This window comes from Typopeltis vanoorti, chromosome 5, assembly GCF_054136105.1.
Source record: "Typopeltis vanoorti isolate ZY-2024b chromosome 5, IOZ_Tvanoo_1.0, whole genome shotgun sequence".
Taxonomy (NCBI): domain Eukaryota; kingdom Metazoa; phylum Arthropoda; class Arachnida; order Uropygi; family Thelyphonidae; genus Typopeltis; species Typopeltis vanoorti.
The window spans coordinates 104956631-104969881 of NC_143553.1; the positions used below are offsets into that span (position 1 = coordinate 104956631).

Consider the following 13251-nt stretch of genomic DNA (forward strand, 5'->3'; position numbering starts at 1 on the left):
ATGCGTGCCGATTTTGATTTTATTTTTCGTGGTACAAGATGCAAAATATAATTTGGATCTTTTAAATTATTAAATTATCCTGGATGAAAAGATATACCTCCCAACTGAAGAAGAAGAATGAGAATTATTTCTTTCGTAGCCTCTGTGGAGTTGACTCCTATGCTCAACTCACAAATTGTTTTATTATCTTTGAAACTTATGGATGTGCTCTATCTACGCCTACTGTATTTTGCTATGTAATTTAACGCGCCATCTATCTAACTAATAATTAAATTCATTTATATAACATGTTTTGTTTTAATATATTTATTAAAGAAAACAATAGAATTTTTTTTAAAAAAAAATTCAATGAAATCTGCTTTTCCAATGAAAAAAATTAATTGACTTATTGTCATAAAAGTTTCATTAAATTGAAAACTTAGTTTGTGAATCCATTAGTTAATCCATGGTCATTCACGTTATCGTTGTCGTGACTGTGGTTTTGCATAAAAATGGAGGAAAGTACAGAAACGTCGTCCTCGCTTTTTGCAACACTTGTATCTGAAATATTTCTTAGTCCGCTCAATTTTGTGCTTTTGACGATATGTATAGTATTAATATTCAAAATATTTTCTCGCCAACAGCGCGTTCCCGAACCTGCACCCAGGCCACCAGAATTACCCCCATTGAAAAAAAAGGACATGACATTAGAAGAACTTGGAAAATATGACGGCACAGGACCAGATGGGAGGGTTTGTGTTGCGGTGAATGGAAAAGTATTTGATGTAACCAAAGGGAAAAGATTTTATGGACCTGGTAATGTAATGTGTTTTAATAAGTGATGTGTGTGTGTTGTTTGAGTGATAGATGGAAATAAATTAGTGGTGAGGAGAGGAGAGCGAAAGGTGTCTTACAATTTCACTCGCACAGCTCCATGCCTCTTGTTATTTGACAGGGGAATATTTCTCTTAGTGTTATTTGACAGTCTAAGATTTTATCTTTCATGTGGGTAAGCCTCTTTACTTGAGTATAAAGTATTGGAAGTTATTACACTTAAATATGGTCTCTAATGCGTTAGTAACAAGTACCAGACTAAATAATAGTCACAGAATCTGAGAGAGAGAGAGTGTTGTGAGAAAGTTTTACAGTGATAGATAGTGATATTGAAATATAACGGTAAGGAATTGGGCAGGATTGCAAGCACAGTGAAATTGATTATTTTTCTATCATTTTTAGATTATATTGTGAAAATTAATACCAAAGACGTTTTTCATGTAGATTCATATTCTACAGAATGTAGTTTAGTCTTTTATAAGATATTTACAGATTGACTCCAAAACCCATTAATTGTGGTGCTGTTAAAAAGCTTAAAAAAATGATTTTGCAGAGAAGTGATTTTGATGTCAGTGTGTGAGATTCTACAGGTTTGGCTAACCAGCCAAATGTCAGGAATTTGATGATGACAATAATGACATTTTGCAACATTGAATTGGCATCCCCACTCCTGTGTCCTTTCACTCAATCTGTTCACGTCTTCGTGTATTGGCTACAACATCTCTACTCCTCATAGTTCATCCTAACTTTGCATCTGCAAACAACTGAATATCCCCATCCAAATCTTCGCCAATATCATTAACATACAGGTTAAACAGCAATGGTCCTAAAACAGACCCTTGAGGCCCTCTTCCAGGATAATGCTCCCCTAGCCAACTCTGACGCAATGCTTTAGTCTACCAACTCCATCCGCTCTAGTTTGACTATCAACTTATCATGCATATATCTATCAAAAGCCTTTGTAAAATCTAAGTATACTATTGTGTATCCATCTCCTTTGTCCAATGAAGCCGTCATCTTATTGTAATAAGTAAGTAGATTACTAAATTATAACCTAAAAATGTGACCAATATGTCATTCAGTGTCCGACTAGTGTGTAAACGACACCTTAATAATGGAACATTGCCACCCTCTTTAAGCAATCAAAAATCATCATCATGCGTATCAAGGATTTAGGCCTAGCATGGCCTGTTCCGGCCTTAGAAGTCATCGTTTAAGAGGACGTCCTGGTTTTCTTTTTCCTAATGGCTTGTACTTTAAGGCTTGTTTTGGTAATCTTTCTGTTTTCATTCTTTGAACGTGTTCCATCCATTTATGTTTATATTTTTTAATTTTTTCTATTAGTGGTTCTAGGTTTAATTCTTTCATAATATTTTCGTTTCTTTTGTGATCAAATGGAGTATACTTTGCAGTTTTTCTCATAAACTTCATTTTTGCTGTTGTTAATCTTTGTTTGTCTTTTTGTATCAAAAATAATAGCTGTTTTAAAATCCAAGAGCGATCCATCTGTTGCTGCAAGCTGTTGGGACTTGTTGTTTTGTTAAGCATCTTTCTGAAGCTTCTTGTAAAATTGCCTTACTGTAGGATTTTTCCATTCATCCGCAACAGAATTTTTTCAATATATATATATATACACATATGAGCAAGGGGGGGGGGTTGGTAAGTTTTAATAAACACTTAGAACAAAAATGATATTAAAGCAACTGGTATAACTACAAGAAAGAACATACAAGGATATAAGAACATAAGTTTCCTTCATAACTCTGCTACTAGTATGTTCTTTCTTGTGGTTATATCAGTTGCTTTAATATCATTTTTGTTGTAGGTGTTTATCAGAACTTTCCAACCCCCCCTCGTTATATTTGGTCCACGCACTGAAGGTTGCAAGACCTATGGCTGTGTGTGAGCAAGAGGTCAAAAAGACAGGAGGAACCATTGGCTTTTTTTTTTTTTTTTTTTTTTAACAGATGAATGTTGTATTCTTTAAGGAAAGCAAAGGGACACTGTTTCGAAGAGCAATGCTTCTGCTGCAACCATAAGACAGGAATTGAATGTCTATGAGCGAGCAAGAGAAAGAGAAATCATTAACTGGATTGACCTCTTCTGGTTTTAAGCCTAACAAACCCACAATAATTTGTTTGCCTTCACCACCTATATTAAAAATAATTTTTATAAATTAAAGGCAGCCTCTGTTTCTGTGTACCTTTCAACAGTATATGAGAGAGAGAGAGAGGGGGGGGGTTATAACCCTGTATTTTTTAGTAATTATTGCTTCTCTTAAGATTGCTAATCTTATAAACAGTATACTGTCATATAGATTGATTCAGATATTCATCACTAATTCCAAAAGTAAATTCCATTATCTAAGGCAGGGCTGTCCAAAACGGTTTACGGAAAAGTCGCCCCTCTCATTTCGCAACCTGTAGATAATGAGTGGGCTACAAAAATGTAAATAATACACCTAATTTTTTAATAATTCTAATTTATTTTGTTTTAATAGAATAAATGCACCTTATTATTGTTTAAAACTTGAAGTTGTATGCAGTGCCTCTAAGGTAATCAATTTTTGAAAATCTTGGACTATTGTTTTGATTCTAGCAGAAATTGCAGCATACTTCTTGTTTCTTTGATTGCCTGAATTACTGGCAATTAGTTGTGTAATTTCGAAATTGTGCAGCCCTTGTTTCTTTAAAGAATCAATGAATTGGTAAATATTTGGCAATAAAGTAGCACAAGTTTCCTGAAATCCCCTGTGCCACCCCTCCATGCCGTTGTTGGTACGTCGCTGATCATTCAGTGTTCGTGTGTAAACATTCCACAATTCGATGGCAAAAATGGGTAATTGCCAGCCTCTGTTGTCTTCTTCCAATATATGTATCTTCAAATTCGTGTGTAGAGGCTTAAGTGCTGTGAGGACATCATGTTGGAGGCTTAATGGATTTTTTACAACATCAAAAAGAATTAAAATAGAATTTAATACTTCCTATATTTCGTCCTAGTCACTAGGACATCTACGGGGATTACAAAAACAATTAATGTAACATGCACACAAATATCATGCAATACTAATCCCAACCACGTGGGTGACACTAAAGTCCTATCTAGGTGGAGCGACCTCTAAGGGCGGTAGTAGGTGGCCTGGAATGTAAGGTGGGACCTCTGGTGATGAGTGTTTCCCAAATCTTCGGAAGCTTAATGCAACCGTATTTATTAAGATTTGGTTGGTTTCTGAGAGCTGTATGGCCATAGTTGTGTTTACGTTGTAAACATGTAAACATGTTTACATGTAAACACAACTATGGCCATTCAGGCTTGGCTGACCATGTTTTGGACACCACCCACAGGGTATCATGGAAGAAACCACCATGCTCCACCACAGCAAATTCAAGAAAGAGAGACTTTTCTTAGAAGCAGCAGCAGCAGCAGCTCTCAGAAACCAACCAAATCTTAATAAATACAGTTGCATTAAGCTTCCGAAGATTTGGGAAACACTCATCACCAGAGGTCCCACCTTACATTCCAGGCCACCTACTACCGCCCTTAGAGGTCACTCCACCTAGATAGGACTTTAGTGTCACCCACATGGTTGGGCTTAGTATTGTATGATATTTGTGTGCATGTTATATTAACTGTTTTTGTAATCCTCGTAGATGTCCTAGTGACTAGGACGAAATATAGGAAGTATTAAATTCTATTTTAATTATTTTTGAGTATTGTAAAAAATCAATTAAGCCTCCAACATGATGTATCTTCAAAGTAGTTTGCAGTCACCATAGCTTCAGTGGGGAAGTCATCAGCTTCAACTAAATCTTCAAATGCTTGAATAATGTTAGCAGGAGGAATAAATGCCAATGGCAGAATCATTCGGATCCAATGAGCAAATTCATGGTCTTGTTCGTATCGGGCTTTTAAACCTTTATTCTGCACCTTTCGCCAAACGCTTTGGGAAAGATGAAAAAAACAACCGATATTTACAATACCAGGAAATTCTTGTTGGAAGGCTTGCATGGCACTTTGTTCGAAATCTGTCATAAGTCGCTGGGGTTGGAGACCCGGTTGTGGATTTTTAACTTCTTGAAGCAACTTGACGTATGTGGCACAAGTTTTGTTTGGCAGAAGCGTGTAGACCACTGGAATAATTGAATTGAACCACATGAATTGTATAAAGCTGCTGGAAATGCATGGGTACTGTGCTAAAAGTTGCATCAGAAAACCACTCCTGGCTACGCACCAATAACTGCAGATTGTTACTAGTGGAAAAAATAAGCATGTGACCCAGGAGCAGTTTATCCTGAGAATCCTACATCAAAAACTGTTGTACATTGCGCCATCGATGATAATTTTGTGGAATTACTAGGTCCTGGAGATTGCTCGGTAAAGCAGGAGTACCATTGTTGCATTGAACATGACGAATGGTTCGTTTAAGTGAATCCTTTTTAGGAAGTAATGCCGTGACATTGGCATGAGCCTCTGCAATTACTGATGCAACAATTTGCTGTGGCCGTTTGTTCGTGGTTGTTGCATGTTGTCGTATTTGACCAATCAATTGCAATGCTTCCGACCTTACAGCTTGAGCTGCATGGTTATGTTTAGTTACGACTTTCACAACTGGGCCATCCAAACCCTCTGTCCAAACACGCCCTTTGCAGGTGGAACGTTTTTCACAAACCCAGATTCCATGTTGTTGTTCTACAGTTCTCTTTGAAAACACGTAAATGTTGTTGTCATCATCTACCAATTTTCTTTTGCCTCTTATTGACTGAACACTTTTTGCTATTGTACACACAGGATTAATCAATCAAGATGCAAAAATAACATGTAGATATTGCACTGCTGTGGTGCTCAACTTGTTCACGCAATTCACTGCCGATAACGAGGCAGCGAAAACAGCAAACGCGCGCTGTCCACTGTTCCCTCCCCCCCCATGTCCGTCACTAACTACATGACTATCGCCCTGCTGGTCGAGTATTCTTTCCATTGTGAAAGAATTAACAGTTCCAGTTAATACTTTCACAATGGAAAGAGAACCCTGAAGACATACAAAAGGGGAGAAATTAGTTTAAAAGCTATGTGACAATTTGTACATGAATGTAATTTTGAAAATTTGTTCGGAAAATTAGTTATCCGAAGTTCACTTTGAGTAATCGACAGAGTTTAACATTGATTCTCCACTAAAGGGGTTACATTTTTGTAACCTACTCATTATCTACAGGGGGGCGAAATGCTGGGTGCGACTTTTCCAGATCCCGTTAAGGTTTACGGAATTGTGCTGGGGGGGCGACTTTCCCGGATCCTGTCCAAAACACAGGTCAGATGCAGCCTGCAGTGAGATTTTGTGCATCCCGCCTGTGGGTTTTTGATTTTCACAATCGAAAAAATAAAATAACAATTTGAATCGAATGCATATTACATATTTTAATTCTATTGATAATCTCGATGTTGGTTATTTTATTTGGTGTTTTTACATCACTATATACCCACATGTTTTTTTGCATATTACAGGTGTCAAAGAAGCATTCTTAAGCTGTTTTGTTCTAACACGCATGCTCCGCTGCTCACTGGTTATGTAAGCGCACGATTAGTGTGCAATTAGTGTTGTTCATTTGTTTAGCTATCGAGGTTGTGTCGCTGCTGCTGCTGCTCACTAAATTACTAGATATGCATTTGATGCGGCCCTCGGATAAATTTGTATTTTTAATACAGCCCTCGGATTACCTAAGGTTGGACAGCCCTGACCTAAGGAATGGTCTGAGCCTCTGTAGCTCAGTCGGTATAGATGAAGCCCTTTGTACAGAAAGACCTAGGTTCAATTCCCATCCAGGACATGAGGAACCTTTATGTGGTCTCTTTCGACTAAAAGTGAGTTAGCTGGTCTCATATGGAGGTAGCCGGTTTTTCACCCAGAAACTTGTGTTTTTCAATCCCCAGAACAGGCAAACCCACTCCGTGAACACATGTATCTACAGACATAGGACACTCCGGGAGGCATAGGGCCAACCACCTTATCCTCAAGACGGTCACGGTTGTGAAGTCCACAGCTAAGAGCCTTAATGGTTCGGGGACGCTTAAGAAGAATGAATGGTCTCCACAAGTATCTGCTAGCTCCATTACCTTTCAGTTGCTACACCTATTATATCTCCACTGTCTCAAAAAAATCTGTGGATACAGATTACATTTGAATTGCAACTAAGAGCATCTTCTTTCAAGTGTCTGAGAACACATTAACAGAGGATGTATCAAAACTTAACTACCTTAAACTATTGTGATTATAATCCAGTTCCAGTATAACTGCCATTTTTGCTTTCCACTTAAATAACAGCCATTCAAACTATGTTCCTAAAGCCTAGTTTAGCAGTAGAATATAATAGAACACTAAAGTATCTTGGAGTGACTTTAGACACAGATCCTTGACCTTCAAAGATGCTTGAGAAAGATGTTGAAAGTTTATTTTTCACTTGGTTAGAGTATAATAAATTTAGTTTAATCCTTTATCCAAGTGTGAGCAAGCAAAGTTTGCACCTGAAAGTATCTTCAGGACTGGGGTAAGGTGGTACAATTCCAGGGCACTCCTTGCAAAGGTGGAGCAAGCTACCAACACTCCTATCTCAGTATCTCCCATAATGCAAAACACATCTCCTTGCGGATATGTCTAATGTCCAGACTAGTTTCGACCTTTATTGAGGTCTCTTCAGTGGGAGCCAGGCCCAAGTGGAGATACCAGGCAGAAGCATTAGCAGGTCATCTCTACCTATAGGAGTTGCCAAATGGTGTGCCACCCTTTTTTAATAAATTACTCTGGATTTAGAGAAAGATGTTGAAAGTTTATTTTTCACTTGGTTAGAGTATAATAAATTTAGTTTAATCCTTTATCCAAGTGTGAGCAAGCAAAGTTGTACCACCTTACCCCAGTCCTGAAGATACTTTCAGGTGCAAACTTTGCTTGCCCACAATTGGATAAAGGATTAAACTAAATTTATTATGCTTGAGAAAGACTGTTGGTAAATTAAAATATTGCATATTTTTCAAAAATATTTTCAGAAACTCGCAGGTATTTCATGAGATGCAAATATCAGCACATTGCACACAGCAGCTTTGGAATTAGTGTCTTACATGGAATAAATACTCTTCCTTAGTGTGGTTTACTGGTGCTCGCATTTTATTGGTCAATGTTCATCTCAAGTAATCTATGAACAGTAAGATCAACACCCAATTACTGGTTTATAAATATCAGTATTATTGCTTCTCCTCCATTCCAGAGGAGAAGAGCTTTAAGCGATTTGCCCATACATTGGGCAATCATATTTTACTCCTACCAATCTGGGATTCGCAAATTTTCTAACAATGGAAAAAACTTGATGGGAAAAATTTAGATTTATTGTGGTATTTAATCAGTGTGTGTACAATATTTTTAATATCATGTGAAGTCGAAAATAATTATTAAAGATAATAAATAATTACTTTATATTTAAGATTCATATTTAAAAATATTTATTGATAGTGGATTTTTAGAAACATTCTTCATTTGACTCAGTTGTGTTGTTGAAATCTTTGCATGAATATGCAAAATTACATTCTTTAATAATCAAATAATCATAACTTTTAAACTTGAGATTTGATTGTGATTTCTCAAATCCACAAGTTGTTGATTATTGGAAATACAGATTCTGTTGGTTGCATTCATTCATGGCAGAGACTTAATGATCCCCCCCCCCCCCCCAAGTTTCAAAACAACATAATTGCTTGTAAAATGTTACAAAAAAAAACCATTGTTGTATCCTGTGGCATTTGTTGGATCTTAGAATAATGATATTACATCTATTTAAAAATTCTTTAAGTATTTTAATTTAAATAATCTACATAAGATTCTCATCGGAGGATGTAATTATCAATGAGGTATCAAATCATCCACCAATTGGCGAAAGTGACCATGAGGTGATTACTTGGGTGGTTGCCAGCAGTGCAAGGACCCCTGTGAAAAAAGGGTATATGTGGAACTACAAGGGGGGTGATTATGAAGAGCTCAGGAGACAGCTTGCAGGTGTAGCATGGAATGAGGAGTTAGCTGGAAAAGAGATCAATGCAGCTTGGGGGATTTTCAAAAAATATTTAGTGGATGCAATGTCTAAATGTATACCACGGGTGAGAAGGTTAAATAAGTTAGGTGTGAGATGGATGAATAAAGAGATTAAGCATGCAATACAGAGAAAAAGGGCATTGTGGAGGCAGCATAAGAGAAGTGGAAGTAACCAATTTCATGAGTTCTACAAAGACCAGGCAAGGAGAGTGACTTGGTTGGTGAGAGTAGCTAAAGAGAGGTATGAACAGCAGTTAGCTAATGAAGCTAAAAAGAATCCTAGGGAGTTCTTTCGATATGCAGCCAGCAAAAGAAAGAATGATTATGGAAGGATGACATTGATTGGAGGAAATGGTATAAAGACAGCTGTTGCAGAATGTGTGGTGGAGATACTTAATGAGCAGTTCATAAAGATCTTTCAATCTTGTGAATGTGACTTCATGGAGAGATTAAGAGCAGTTGATGATGGGGAGGAGAGACTGACTGTAAGTGAGCAAGAGGTGTTTGGGGAGTTGAGTAAACTAGATGTAAATAAGGCTGTGGGACTTGATAATATATCACCGCGTATTCTGAAGGAATGTGCCAGAGAGTTGACACCTGCCTTGACATATTTTTTTAATACGAGTCTTGCACTTGGTCAAGTCCCTAAAGAGTGGAAGGAGGGCAAGATTGTGCCACTTCATAAAGGAGGTGATCGAACTCAAGCATCAAACTATAGGCCTATCTGTGTGTCAGGTGTTGTGGTTAAGTTGTTGGAGAAGCTTGTGAGAACTAGGATCCAGAGTTGGGTTGACAACAATGGTATAATCTTTGATGGACAGCATGGATTTGCTAAAGGGAGGTCGTGTTTTAGTAATCTACTTACTTATTACAATAAAGTGACTGCTTCCTTGGACAGAGGAGAAGGATACACAGTAATATACTTGGATTTCGCAAAAGCTTTTGATAGAGTGCCTCATGATAAGTTGACAGTCAAACTAGAGCAGATGGGGTTGGATATTAGATTAGTGCATTGGATTGGAGACTGGCTATCTGATAGGTATCAACAAGTTGTGTATGGGGGTGCAATATCCAGGAAAAGGAAAGTCACTAGTGGAGTGCCTCAGGGATCTGTTTTAGGGCCATTACTATTTAACTTGTATATTAATGATATTGGCGAAGATTTGGATGGAGATATTCAGTTGTTTGCAGATGATGCAAAGTTGGGACGAACCATAAAGAGTAGTGAAGATGTTGTGGCCTTGCAAGAAGACTTGAATAAATTGAGTGATTGGGCAAGCAAATGGGGATGTGAGTTCAATGTTGCAAAATGTAAGGTTTTAAAATTTGGAAAACAAAGATGGGATGCAGAATTTATGCTTGGTGAAAATATATTGTTGGAAGTAGAGGAAATAAGAGATCTGGGAGTGATAGTGGATAAGGATCTAAAATTTAGGGGTCACATCGCCAAAATTGTGAAGACAACACAAAGACTTCTGGGAATGATGAGGAGGACACTGACATGTAGAAGTAGGGAGATTCTTGTTCCATTGTATAAGGCTTTGATTAGGCCACACATGGACTATTGTGCCCAGATTTGGTCACCTGGTTTTCAGAAGGATGAAGAGATGTTGGAAAGGGTCCAAAGGCGACTGACTAAGGTAGTTTCTGACCTCTGGAATGTCGAGTATGAGGAAAGATTGAAAAGATGTAATTTGCAGAGTCTAGTGGAGAGAAGGAAGAGGGGAGATATGATAGAGACCTACAAGTTGGTAAGGGGTTGCTATAGGATCAATGGTGGAGAAGTTCTACAGCGAATAGTGGGAGATCAGGGGAGAACCAGAGGTCATCCCTGGAAACTGTATAAAGAGGGTGTGAGTAGGGGAGTGAGAGGCAGGTTTTTTTTCGTGCAGAGTTGTGAATGATTGGAATGCCTTGCCTGAGAGTGTGGTGTCTGCAGGGAGTTTGAATGTGTTTAAGACCCGGTATGATGAGATGTGTGTGAGATAAAAGGACCTCCTAGATGAGTCTTTGACTCCATGAGGTCTTGTTTAATAATAATAATAATAATAATAATAAGATGGAGAGTGGATAGCATTTCATTCCACACATCTGCAACTTTGCATGAGATTAATAAGTGTATTTATTTACTAATTAGTTGATTAGCTGTTCTGTTAACAATGTGAATGTTAAAACATTAAGTAGCACTGTCAGTAATGCTATTTGCCTTTTGAAAATACAAACTTTTGAAAAATTCATACAAATATAATTTGTATGAAAAATACTACATAATCATAAAACACTGCTTTTAGCACATGCCAGCAAACTGACAATCATATGAAAATAAATATATAGGTACATATAAAATTTCTTCCTAGTAGCATCTTAAAAATGGGACTAGGTTCAAAATCTGGGATAGCTGGTCGCCCTATCAAAGGGGGGGGGGCATTTACTAATGCAGCATACTAGAATCCAGTGCTATCATAAAATCTGGGATGATTGGTCACCCTATACCTATACATGAAGGCATCTCCCATACAGCTATGTAGAGTCTTAATTTAGATTACCTGCATGGAAAACTGATATATGTCACATGAAACCTTTGATATTGAAGTTGCCTGAAAACATTATGGCAGGAACAAACCTCTGACTTTTATGTCACTGTTCCTGATATAACTGCAAGGTTAAAAGGCTTTGAATTTATAAGACATCTATAATCTACACTCCAATGTTGTTGGAACTTGCACTGTCGTCTTCATACCTGGTGCTAAACAAGCATTTAGTACCAGGATGGTGATAAGTGTTCAGCACTTGTTTTGATGAATTTTCCCTCTTCATTCTCTTTGAATGATATATCACCTTAAATTAGCTCTACTAATATTTTCGTTTTTAATATGATACTGCTATATTTGCTATCTCTTTACTCTGATTTTCCTCCGAACTCATATCTATGGCCTAGTCTGATCAACTGGTTTAGTTTGGTTCTGAAAACCCAGTTTTCAGATCCATAAGTTAAAACTGAATATTCTTGTACACTGTTAATTTGATATTTAGGTTAATTTCTTCTTTATGTCATATTAATTTATTCATCTGGATGTATACCATATCAGCTTTGCATATTCTTTATGCTGTTTTGTTTCAACATTTGATTTGCAGATTTCATCTAGGCAAAAAATTTGTCTGAATAGTTAAATGTTTTACTTGTTCTGAAGGTTTATCATTTAGAATATGGTCAGATTTTCCATGATTCTATTTTCATAATTTTTTATCATTGATTTTTGTACCAAATTTGTTACAGCAATTATTAAATGAACTTAGTTCTGAAGATCTGTCATGGATTTCTTTACAACTCCATCATCAAATTCCTGATATATATTCTTAAGTAGTGTATGATAGTACTGTGAAAAGTTTGCATTATAATATGTTCCTGTCAGCATTCCCCCCCTCCAAATTAGTGTCATATCTCTCAGGAGTCCAGCCAATATTGTCAGATCAATCCACTTACTAGATTTTGGTCTACCTCTGTGTCTTTATCTTGCAATCCTGGTATCAGACACTTGTTTCACTAACTTATCTTCTCCTATTCTGTTTAAGTACCATACCACCTGAGATTAACAGAGTTCACACATTCCTGAATGCTAATGGTGTTTGCACATGAATATTCTAATCCCCATATTCTCACGTTATGATGATTCAATTAAGCACTTAAGTGAAAAGTCAATTCATCAGAATAAATGAGTCATGCTGTGAATGTCATTCAACATTTTTATTCAAAAATCTGATTTTTTTTTTTTTGTCCCTGGGGTGTAGTGCCTGCATTAACCTCAACTGGTAGATTTCGTATGCAGTTGTTTCCTGTGAACATGACATACCATTGTTTGAGGAATTTTCTAATTCCTTTGTTGCATAACTTGTGGATTTTCTTCGGCTGCATATGAATGGTTATTGAATTCTTTCAGCATTAACTTCAGAAACACATGGACGACCTGGACTTTTTCCTTTACAGATGCATCCCTTTTCTTGTAATTTTTTGTGCCATTAGCAAATCTGCTTATGATGAAGTAGTCTTTTCTTAAATTGAGTGCAGAATTTATGTTGAGCCATAATAGTAGAATTATATTTTGCAAATTTCATAACACAAAATGCTTTCTGCTATGGAGACACCATTTTTGTTAGCTCTTTGAGCAAGCAACTGAAAGATCTTTTTGTTTCAAGTACTTACAGTGTACTCTAGTAACAAGAGTCTGTTCCTAGAATGTGGGAAAAGTAAACTCATAGTTTTCTTAGCAGGTGATGTATAACACGTTTGTATTGGAAATAAAAATTTTGCAAACAAGTGTAATCTGCTCCTTCATTGTGAATAACCCTTTTGTTATTCAAATTAA

The 13251-nt window shown here is 36.9% G+C and overlaps 1 protein-coding gene across 1 annotated transcript in view; it reads left to right on the plus strand.

Annotated features, from left to right (window-relative positions):
* The first annotated feature begins 437 nt into the window (after nt 1-437).
* Nucleotides 438-13251, plus strand: part of LOC150106705 (membrane-associated progesterone receptor component 1-like) — an 84617-nt gene continuing 71803 nt past the window's right edge. The window contains exon 1 of the mRNA XM_090392654.1: nt 438-795. Within this exon, the coding sequence (XP_090248780.1) occupies nt 492-795 (304 nt within the window). The 5' untranslated portion in view covers nt 438-491. The remainder of the gene's footprint in view (nt 796-13251) is intronic.